Source organism: Nestor notabilis, unplaced genomic scaffold (genome assembly GCF_000696875.1).
Source record: "Nestor notabilis isolate BGI_N333 unplaced genomic scaffold, ASM69687v1 scaffold11256, whole genome shotgun sequence".
Lineage (NCBI taxonomy): Eukaryota > Metazoa > Chordata > Aves > Psittaciformes > Psittacidae > Nestor > Nestor notabilis.
The window spans coordinates 1-12,124 of NW_009934264.1; the positions used below are offsets into that span (position 1 = coordinate 1).

The window sequence follows — 12,124 nt, forward strand, 5'->3', positions numbered from 1 at the left end:
TCTATGATTCTATGATTCTATGATGCTATGACATTAGCATAAGTGTTAGGGGACAGGGGGAGGTTGTGTTTCAGTGGTCATGAGGAGGCTGTTGTGCTTACATACAAAAGACAAAAAGTCCTTTTATATTACTGTGCAGCCCATGGGCACATAATCACCTACTACAGCAGAGCAGCTGTTCATAAAAAGAGAGTGCACAGCAGGAGCTAGGAGTGAGATATCTGTCATGCAGCATCATTGTGTCCATGTGTATAGTCTACAAGTTTTACTCAAGATTTAGCTTTCTGCAGTACAGGTGACATTGCTGTGCTACTAATGGGCACCAAGAAGCAGGAATTAGTGCAGAAGTATGTGGAGGCGGTCTTCAGCATGCCTTCATGCAGCTGCTTTTCCCTGCTGGCTGGCAGCTGGGGCTGTATTGTCCCTTGGAAGAGAAGAATTGTTGCTGTTGAGCTGAAAACATCAGCAGCGGTAAGTGGTACTCAGAGAATGCCAGACTGGAGTGGGAGCATGAAGAAGTCAGATTTGGCTGTTTAGTGGTCTAAGTAAATGGGATGAAAGTTGGCAGTGTCTAGTTCAGAAAACTGCAGGCCACCATTAGAGTAAACAGCTTCCTAATCAGGAGGTGTAATACAGTGTGATTACCCAGCAGGTCATGTCTGGAAACTCAATGGCCAAATGTTTAGAGGCATTAGAGGCTCATAGAGATAGATAGGGTCACCAAATGGCATTTTCAGAAGTGACTCTTATTACTTAGATTGCAATAAAATCCGTGGGAAGCAGACAGTGAAGTACTTCTTAATGGCTCCCTGAGAAAACTCTGTAAGGTGCCTGTTTTTATCAATAGGTGCCCACGTGCTTCTTAAAAACCTGGCTGCCATAGACATCCCCTCCAAGATAAGGCTTAGCAATGGTGAATAGCAGAGGTGGAGAAGGATTAAGACACAAATGCTGCAGTGTTTGAGCCCTCCCTATGTAGTGCCTGCACATGGCTGTATTCGCATGCCTGGTGCCACAGGAAGGTGGATAACACAGGGACGTGCCATCAGAAAGAAAGGATGTGGCACATGGACCTCCTATCTATGGTATCAAAGCAGAGAACAAAAAATAGTGCATTGTCTCAGATTCCTGTTTCCCTGAGCAGATGAAGAGAGGGGGACACGTTTAGTACCTTGTTCCTTAGCTCACAACAGCAAATGTAAAACCTGGCTCCAGGGCTAAATAAAGAAGAAAACCAAACTAAGCCCTGCTACCAGCTGTGATGGAGAAAGGCCTGCTGTGTTGTCTGGGAAGATTATCAGTGTTACTGGCTAAACCCACATGAAATTGTGGGAATGAAAAGTGGAAAGGTAAACTTCCAACAAAAGTAACCAAAAATATGAAGAAATTGGAGATTATTCTTAAAAAAAAAAAATGTCTTCAGAATTTTATTGTAGATATTATCTTGCAAAATAATCTAGCAATATTGTATCTTACAGTATGAGCCAATTATTGATACGTAAGAGAGAGAAGAGAACAGGACCTTAAAAGGGGAGGCTTAGAAAGCCTTCAACATGTCAGGGACTGTAGTTTAAATGCAAAGCTGGTGAACATTCAGATGCATAGTAGCAATCAGGCAGCCACCAAGAGAATTCATCAAGGAGCACAGAGGCAGATGAAGCTGAAGAGCAGAATGCTTGTGAGAAAGTAAACGCCAAGATGTGAACAGAGGAGCTGAATTCAATGCAGAGGAAGGCCAGCAGGTCCTGTGGAGTAAAACCTGATGATGAAAAGAGGGGTCATAGGTGGACTGGCAAGTGCACCATCATGTCGAAGCCTTCAGTGGAGAGCAGCTAAAGAAAAACTGGAGCACAATCAGGAAGTGGGCACTGATTTAGAGTTTGGATGCATGTGATGTACAAAGTGGCAAAAAATGAATGGTTTCTAGGGTTCAGGCTGGCACCAGATGCAGCAGTATTACAGTAACAGGCCATGGGCAAAAAACTGTCAGATGGATAGAGGACATACAGGACTATGGAGATTTCTTTGGGATTATTCAAGGGGAAAAACCCCATGATTTCTTAACCCCTAGGACTGTATGTTAGTACAAGTGTCACAGCACATGGAAAGTACTTGGGCTTATGCTTCCAGTAATATAGAAGACACAGAAGCCATCACTGTCAGCACAAACAGGCCTTTCCATTTGCAGCCTGAGGCTGTTCACTCAGCTCTGTTTATTTGCGAGGTAAAACCAAAGTGGTTTGTCCTACCAAGAAAGGGCAGGGACCAATCTGTTTTCTTGGAGCCAATTTCTCTAGCTCAGAGCAGGCACACACTGGTGGCACAACATGAAGAAGTTTGAATCAGACTTCTTGGATGAGGCAGGTCTTTCTGCCCAGCATCTTCCACAATTCCTAACCCCATTAACCAGCTCAAAATAACAAATGAGGAATCATTCTGCAGCTATGCCTATGTTTTTTAGTGGGTTGGTTTTTTTTCTGTAGGTTGATGTTATCTCACTGATGTGACAGGCAGGATTAATAAAGCCTTAGTCACAGAACTGGAAAGAACGCTTACTTTTGCACATAGGACTAAGAGCTGCCTGGAACCTTCTGTGTTTGAGCAAGCAGCCAGAAAGTGAGGGGAAATAATGAGAAAAAGGAGATGTACTTGTCAGTTCAACTTTGTGATTGAGCATATATGTCAGTGAAAGAGGAGACAGCTTGCTGCTTGTTGCCAAAAGCCATGGAATCACAGAGCAGTGTCTTCATATTTTGCTGCATGATTTCCTAATGATATTGTGTTAATATACAGCAAAGCGATATAGCTTAGCAATAGACTGAGGAGACATGACACTAATAATTACGTAGGCTTTTTTGGAATCAGGTGACCTTGAAAACCATTAATTAAGTAGCAGTGTGAGTCTTGGTTTTTCTGTGTCTTGGTTTAATTCGGTGCCATTTGTAAGTGCAAAAAATGTCCCTGTGTTTCTGTTCCCAAAGTAAATCAATATTTACTGTTCATTAGATAGCATTTGGAAACAGAAAGCTGCACTCAAAGTCTGCAAACTGCTCCGAGTCTTTGCTGTATGTAACAGACTGAACCTGCAATTTGTGCATAAACTTCAGACCCTACTTGTAAAGCCATTCTGCATATGGATGTGCATGCAGCATTTGGTTAGACTTACTAAAAAAGCCTTTTGCTCAAGTAAATGATTACTTGTCCCATCAGCCCAGTTTTGGCCTGTCTTCGCAGCAAGATCTGTTGTTACAGGCCTTTGCATTACTTCAGGAGAAGTTTCCAGTCAGTATTCATTTCTGACATAGATGAATGAGGACTTCGGTGAGACAACTCAAAGGAGTTTGTCCTACATACTTTCACAGAGCATTAAGCTTTGAAAAAATGAATTATTATGTTTAGAATTGCCTTTCAACATTAATGGCTGAAAAAGATCTGCCCAGTTCTTTACATGAGAGTAGGGATTTACTTGCTGCAGTAGAAGTGGAGTGGACTCCTACTTTCTCTGTCCAGAGGAACTCCTGTTTTGGCTTGTGTTGTCACCTTTTTTCTTAAGGTGAGGAACTTTCCTGATGATAAAAACAGTATATATAGATGAGACCACATTTTGGAAATTTAGTAGTATCTTCTTCTCCATAGATCCATAGCCATTAACCAAAAGACTACAAATTTTTAAACAAGCTTTTGAGGGAAAAAGGTTACTTTTATCGGAGAAGGTACTACTGTAGAGATACACATGTTGAGCTAGTGTTACAAAGTAGTCAAGTAGTTTTGTGTTCTGAAACTTTTAAGATCTGCACACAAGGTAGAACCACATTTCTCTGACGGGTAAATGAAAATGCTGTTGATAACCTAATATCCCTTGTGCCAGAAATGTATTTTTGGGAATGTGTAAGACTAAAAGATGTCTTTTATAATGTAGTAAAAAGGTCCAGGAATTGATAAAAATGTGAGGTTTTTTTTTTTCCTCTGTGCTTTTCCTCTTTGCCTTCCCCTGATAGCATTTTAGGAAATGATGGGCTTCATCTTAATCTTTGTATTTTCTTCTTTGTGTATTTTCAGGATTCCTCTTTGATTGGAACAGCCACAGTGGCTGCTCCCAGGACAAGTGCAATAATTGGAGATCAGGGAACATCACCGAAGGTCCAGCTCCCCCTCAATATGTAAGCAGCTGTGTACTCTTTGTTTCTAGTCATGAAATCCGAAAGCCTGAATGTCAGCTCTGGAGCATTCTGAAAAGAGACAGATCACAATTTCATACATGACACAGCCTCTACTGAAATTGAAAAATGAGTAAAGAAAAGCAAAACTTTGTCCTTTCTCTCTGAGCCCTTTTAGACTTCTGGTGTATTTATTACAGCTGTATGAATCACTGTGAAGTAAATGGAATTCCTCTCAGCTAGGAAAAAAAACTTCCTTCATTTAGAGCTCTCAAAGAGGTGTAGTCCCATGCAATCAAACACCTGATCCATTCATCATTAACCAGAAAAAATTACCCAATTGCTTTTTTTTTCAGTGCCATAAATAAAGGCAATGAATGAACTTCGTATCACTGGCATATAGGCTTATTGAATAGTGTGTGGAATAATAGAAGGTTGACTAGATACAGAACAAAAAGAGTGTCATTATAATAAATCTCTTCTAGCCTGGTTGGTTTATCTGGTACCTGTCTAGTTAAACTACTGAACCCTTTCTTCTCATCACATATACTTTGTGAAAGCAGTAGAACTACATAGACACACGTATGCACACTGGTATTTTACGGTTTTATGATATGGCTAAAACAAGGTCTGAATTCACAAAATCCTGAAATAGCATAGCAAACCTGCTTTAAGGAGGATAGAGGAGTTGGAACAGAATCAAAACAAGCTTGTTCTTGGCTACTAAGGTGAGATCTTCATACCTGAGGGGTACTACACATCACAGACTGCACTAGAGAGGTCTTACCATCATCTTCTGGTCACTCTGTGCAGCCTGCGTGGCACATAGCGGGGTACAAATTTATTTCAACTGTTGCTCAGACTAGGAAGAAGTAACTGGCAGTATTTCCACTATTTAATTGCTGAATCAGAACCTTTTCCAGCTCTTTGGCAATGCCTCTGCCTCTGTGCCTCAGCAAGTCTCCCATTCTCCCTCCACGCTTCTCCCTTGTGAAGCAGCCTTGTAATCCGGTCTGCCATTCTGCATTTGCGAGCCAAGTTCCCGTCAAAGAGGAAGCGTCATCTGAAAGCTGTAGCAGAACTGGGGAGGTACACCCCTAGACAGAGCCCTGGGGCTTCTGCATTATAAGTAGTCACATGCAACTCTGCGAGGCCAAGAACATGAGCCATCTTCTCACTTAGGCCTTTACTTAGGGAACTTTTAATAAACATTTTGGATTCTTTTAGGTCGTGCTCCCTAACCCTTAGCCTCACTGTTTCATGTAGCCCAGAATAACTTGCTATTACATTTTGCAAGATTTCAGATGATTTTAACACTTTCTTCTCAGTTGTAGAGAGTTTGCTGGTGAAGTTTCACACCTAAAATCTAGAGAATGGTGAAACACATCCAAGTCCAAAGGCTTTGGTTTAAGGCAAAATTAGTCTCAGCAAACTGGACTACTAGACCTGATTCCATGCTAGAGGAAAAGCCCTGAAACACTTTCTGGGTAGGGAAGCTGCCTGCACTCAAATTTTCAATCATGTATGAGAGCAGTCATCCCACCAACTCTCCCATAGCCCCCTTTCTCTGCACATGGGGCATATGCCTGTCCCCATGGAGTGGGAATGCCAGCCATGGCTAGGCAGCGGACCCAAGCTGGGCTTATCACAGGGTTTGGAGAAGCCCCTACTTGTTGCAGACTAATAGAGAGCACCCCAGCACCCCGAGGGACAGGCATCTTCCCTGCCCTGCATAGGTGGTGGGATCACCGGTCCATAAGGAAAGCACTGATCACCTCCATTGTGCCAGGGTTACGCTATGTCATCATCACATACAAGTTTTCATCAGTTTAGCCATACAGAGTTTGGTCAGTTTTGGCATGGGCTGTTGTACACCTTCTTTAAGTCTCTGCGAGGATTTTGATACTCTCTCCAGAAGATGTTTAAGTTCACTGCGATACTGGATATTCAGGTTTAATGGAGGGTGAGCTGGGGGAATTTGCAGGGAAGAACAAAAAGAAACTAGTAGGAAAGCTGGAGATAGTTGCAAGGGAAAGCAGCCTATGATCCACTTAAGGTAATTTTCCTTGCACCTTCTTCCAGCATCTCAACTTGTAAATTACATTATTACATGTAGCGCCTTGGGAAAAGGGCTAAGTGAGTCTGTCTAAATGCTCTGTCCTTGACCTACTGCTTTATGCATAGCCTTGTATAAGCAGCAACTTAAAAAGGGGTAGTCAAAGCCACACTTTCTGCTCCCTCGAGTGAGTGCAGTCTGGCACTTTCCATTATGTCCTATCAAAGTGCAGTGCTGAAGGATTAGCACTGAAGCATGCAACCTTATTTCACATCAGGGTGATGCAATTTAATATTCTTCAGTTCATATGTAGCCTCATGATTTTCATCAGGTGAACAGCTACAGACCTGTTCAGGACCACCTGATTGTATAGGCTGAACAAAGGATGTGCAGGATGGTTTCTCCCATCTGTTGACTAATGAAATACAGTTTCTGATTTGGTCTTTGTACCACATGCATGTGGTAAACAGAGCCTAAGCATGCCCCAAGGAGCTGTTACCAAATATTTCATATTCTGCTCATTACTGCTGTTTATTTACTACTTTCCGAATAAAAATAAGGAAATCTACAGGTACCGTAAAGGAGCAGAATCAGAAAAACTAACAGGATTTATTCCTCAATTATATTTCCTGGGGAGCAGAAGTAAAAAGCCATCTATAATTTTTATTTGCAAGTCTACAATCACAATGGCTATAGTTTTCATTATTTCCCTGGTTCACCGCCATAAGGTGAGCAGCAAGCCTCTTCTCACCCACTCCACCAAGCCTAAGAGCATTCTGCCACACTTTGTAGTGTAAATGCACTGTCTGTAAGTGTTTCCCCATTGTCCTAATCTCTCTGCACTGCCTGTAAAGCACAAATAAAATTAAAAAAACAAGAAGGCACAATCAAGAATTGCCAGAAATCCCTTTTTGCATTTGTAGAAAGGTGACAGCACACACACACACACAAAGATATTTGCAAAGAAAGTGTGGTTCTATGTATGCACTCTTCTTATCCTATCCCAACTTTCCATTATTCCCCAAAGTGCAAGCAATCATTCTTAATTTTCAACAAGGATCTCTCTAAACAAAGAGAATATCTTTAGGGACTTTAAGTTGTAGTGATTTCACAACATTAGACACATCCCTGAAGTAGTAACGGAAGAACAAAAGAGAGATAAAAAGAAAGATTCTAAACAAAGGGAATAAATAAAACCTGTAATTAAATAAATAAAAAGTTCCACATATTGGGTCCCTTATTAAAGATTTATCAGAATACTTCCATGCAGTGCATCCAAAGCCAAGTTCTACTGTAAGAATCCCTTTGCAGAACTTGGTCTCTGTCAATTTTGGGCTTACCCACAGAATACAGAAATTATCAAACTAGATCAGAACAGGTTGGTGTGTTGTTTCTAAAACTGGCCAGCATAAATAGCATCAAGAAAGCTGCAAGAAAAGCTGCTTTAAATGATTTTGAAGTATCTTACCCATAAGAAAAGTTTCTTCTGGAAATCCACAGTAGAAGTGGCTCCCACCCTGAAGCATATGAATGTATACTTCATCCAGATGTTAGACTCTGCAAAGCCTTCCTACTCAAATCCTGGTTATCCTGTCTGTCTCTGTAATTGCCTTATCCTTCTGAAATTCCTGCTAAGTCCTTCGGCACTGCTTTGTGGCAGTGTTCTGCTTTGGTTGTGCCCTGAGTGAGATGTCCTATGAATTTTTAAATTACTCCCTCCCTTTACTCTGATTAGTTATTCCCTTATTGCCTTAGCATCCAGTTGATCTTGTCTCTGCTGTTACTTGGTTGGTATGCTGTAATGATGTTTCTTTTTAACCACTGTTTCTGAGCAGTGTCTCTACTGACTTTTTGCTCTGCGGGGTAGGACAAACCAAGTGGGACAGGCAGTGGTTGTTGTCAGCTGTGTGCTTTCTTCTTGTGTGACCTCCCCCACAGCTACCTAGCCCTGTACGCCTACAAGCCTCAGAAGAACGACGAGCTGGAGCTCCGCAAAGGTGAGATGTACCGGGTCATCGAGAAGTGCCAGGACGGCTGGTTCAAGGGGACGTCTCTGAGGAGCGGAATGTCCGGTGTCTTCCCAGGCAACTATGTGACACCTGTTTCAAGGTGAGGACCACTGGCCAAGGTGGATAAGCCTGAGCTGGGCTGAGGTGGATGCTGCATCTGGAGGTTGCTGATAACAATGTAGCTCTGCTTTTAAATTGCATTCCCCTTCCAGAAATTTTCTGGTGGCATTGCAGCCTGGGGTAATGAAACTTACTTCTTCTAGCATTGGAATTTTCCATGTTCTCAGAAGACTTCACTAGGGTTGGATGATGGCATTTACAACCTCTGACTCTGCGAAGTCTGATGAGCGCAGGTTTTACTATTGTAAAGAATCTTTTGATTTTTTTATTGTTATAAAGCTAATGGGCATGTAACAGGGATAAACAAACTAAGGAATGCTTTTGTCTTGCTTTTCAGTAGCTCTTCATGTAGGTTTTGTTTTTCTCATATCAAAGATCTTGAATTGTTTAGATCTGGACTAATGTTTAAACTGTTAAAATTCAGAAGTGGTAGGAGAGTTCATCAGGAGAGTTATCTGATTTTAGCTACCTCTGTCTCAATTTCAGAAGATGAGAAAAGAATAGCATGTTTGAGGAGGAATGCCATTTGTCAGCGTTGGGCACTGGACAACACCAAATCAAAGGTTATTTCTGATCTAGAGCCCACTCTAGAGAAGTGGGCTCTAGCTGAGGAAAAAGTTCATCAGTATGTCACAGACTGTTTTGCCCTACGTGCTCTTTGCAGCTAAATGTTGCTATGTGTATACCCATATCTGTTTTAGAGCAACCGTGGGTTTGCAAACCGAACTCACTGCGCATATGCTCTCGGTCTCTCCTCCCACATGCACAGTCTCCACCATCTTTTCCAGGGAAAGGTGCCTCTCAGCTCAGACAGTGTTGATCTTGAAAAATTGATCCAGGTTCGTTCCATTTTCAGTTTATGTCAAGTTTGTAATGTGTGGAATGAGCAAGACCAAAAGTTAAGAGCAGTTAGAAGTTAGAAGACGATAACTAAGCCTGCTGACAGACTTAATGTTGCCTCTCATTTAAAAATATAACACATTAATTCATGGATTCTTCACTGTTCATCACTTAAACGTATTTACCTGACTTTATAAAGCTCCTTGGCTGCCTTCACTCCTTGCCTTTTCAGCCCTTAATTAGTAAAGAAGTTTGTGCTGAAGGGTTGGTGATCTGAATCAGCAAGACTTTATTAAATGCAGCATGTCACAGCTAGAAGAAGACAGAGAAGTGCTAAAGGGCAAAAGTGCTTTCCACAACACCAGCAAGCAGCTTTATGGTTATATTTATGATCCTGTGAGTTAATTAAGTTCCTGTGTAAATCACCCTCAGCGAGAACAGCAAGGAAAATCTGATAGCAACAAAATCTCCTATTTGCTGCATTTTCAACTTACTTTGTTCCCCTTTGACAACAAAGGATTAGATTCATACCTAGTGTTCTGCCACTCCCCACAAAACCCAAGAAGAAGTTGCCTGTGAATTTAATAACACAGAACTAGATTTATAAGTTGCCAAAGCACATGTGTGAGGAGAGCATGGTAGAAAAAGGACAAAATCCGTAAGATGGACAGACAGGCACAGGGTAACAGAGAAAAATTGCCACATCCAGCATCTGTCCAGCTCCATGGAAGCCACAGATCATTTCTGTACCTGTCAGTGTGCATGTTTGCCAGAACACAACTCTCAGTGGACTATTAGGTGTGCTTTTCTGGCAAACTCAATCTAGTGCAGATGGCCAAGTCAGCTCCAGCTGAACCTTGCTGCTACCCTGCCAGCTCTTCACAGCAGATGACAGACAGTCAAGATTTCCATCTGGTGGGATTCCCAGCTTTTTTCTACCTGGAGGCTGATCAAAAAAAATTTGAAGGAAAAAAAAGAACCAAAATAGATTCATTTAGCAAAATGTAATCCAGGCAAACCTTGTACCATGAGATGGTCAAGTCAATGACACCAGTGTTGGTTTTCCTTCTGTGATTCTGGAGGAGAAGGGATTGGGCAGAGGGGATGGTTATCTTTTGCACTTTCGGACCATACCTTCCAGCCTGTGTTTTGGTCTCTTTCCATCAGAATTTCACTCTTTCGGCTCTTCTCCTTTCCACTCTTTTCTTAGGGTTACTTCTTCTGTGTTTCATGTCCTCTAAAACAGACCAGATTGTTCAGCATATTCCTTCTTGCTGCTCTTCTCCTCTCTGTGTTCCCACACAACAATTTTGGGACCCTGGAAATTCACACAATCCCACTCCCCATAGGTTGGTCTTCTACCCTTTCTGTTATCCTCTCCTCTCTTGCTAACACTGTCTCATTTCCATTTTCTCCACCACACTTTGTTCTGTATCATATCGCCTCTGCTGTCCTTTCCTGGAGGAGGACCTTGGCACATGGAGCAGCCCAGGAGAGCAGAACAGCATAAAATGATCCCTCTGTTTCATGGCATCTACTGTTGGCAAAGGAATTACTCAGGAACCTGAATGAGAAACTCGGAGAAAGAGCTGCTGAGCAGCAACTGAGGCTGCCCATTGGTATCCTTCTGTCTTCCCCAGTGTCCTCCTGCCCTGGTCAGAGAGTTTCTAGCTCAGTGGTAAGAGGACCAAGACCTGCTCTAGGCTGAACTCATTGCATAGGAAGTCTCCCCAGTCACCCAGATGAAATACAAACTATGCATACAGTTTAAATGAGCAATGAAAGAGGGGTTGATTATCATTTGGATTTCCTTTTCAGTAAGGTCAGCTGCATTCCCTTCCCTTTTGCATTTCCTTAGCAAGTCTAAGCTGGACCTGGTTACATCAATAGGGTAAGTGTTCGGTCAAGACAAGCCCTTCCAAGTCTGCTGCTTTACAGTCCTCTGCAATAGCCACACACAGATTTGGTGTTATCCATCTTCTTTTCCCCCTGTGGGGCCGTATGCAGGTTTGGTCCTAAGAAAAGATGTCTGCGTCTGGTTTAATTATCACTCCATTAGTGCCTGTAAAATAGCCTCTGGCACATGAAACGACATTTGGGAGATATCCATTTCTTCTGAATTTAGATTTGTGGGTTTACTAGAAACTATACAGACAGAAATGCGGCTTAAGGAAAAATGTGATGAGAAAAATTATCTTTTCCATTTTTACCCTGCACATCTTCCCATGGAATAAGGGCATGAAAATGTCCTCCAGCATGCTTACAACCGTGTCCTATGAAGATAAATATATATCTGTATCTCAGTTTGCTTTAACACCTGAGAGGGTATCATGTTGAACCCTTACGTAACTGAGGGTGCTTATCAGCATTGTGGCTGGGCATCAGTGTCTCTGCAGCATGCTTATGCTGTGCCTTGTCTCCATGCAGGGTGCCAGTGGGAGCTGGGCAGCCCAGGAACAGCGGAGCTGGGGGAGCTCCAGCAACAAAAGGAGCCCCAGGAGCCATCCACCCCGTCGGGGCTGGTCACACCAATGTTGCCACGGCTGTCAGACCGGTTGTTCCTATCACTGCTCCTCAGACACATCCCCAGCTACAGGCGGCCTCTCCACAGCTGAATAACTGCTTGAGGTATTCAGCTCAGCAGCCAGCCAGCCAGACCCGCAACGCCATGCAGATGGGTATGTGCACAGTGCCTCTTGCCCTGTGTTGGCAGGATTGATGTCGTACCCCTTGAGTGCAAGCCTTTCAAGTCTGCCCATCCCTGAAGCTTTCTTTCTCGTTTCAGTCACAGTTCAGTCAATGTGGAATAGAGTATGTTTTATTTGCTTGTAGTATTTATGGGTTTCTATTGATCTCTGGGAACCACGTTGTGTTTATCAGATTGTTCTGTTGCTACAGCTGAAATAGATTATAATGTTTACAAATATTTATACAATTTATCT

The 12,124-nt window shown here is 42.5% G+C and overlaps 1 protein-coding gene across 1 annotated transcript; it reads left to right on the plus strand.

Moving 5' to 3' along the window:
• Positions 1-315: 315 nt before the first annotated feature.
• LOC104407857 (SH3 domain-containing RING finger protein 3-like) lies at positions 316-11,860 on the plus strand (the record flags this gene model as incomplete). The annotated part of the gene is made up of 4 exons (XM_010017247.1): positions 316-471; positions 4,060-4,160; positions 8,152-8,322; positions 11,610-11,860. Coding segments are annotated over exons 1-4 (679 nt in total), but the record flags the coding sequence as incomplete, so codon positions are not given.
• Between the last annotated feature and the right edge of the window lie 264 nt (positions 11,861-12,124).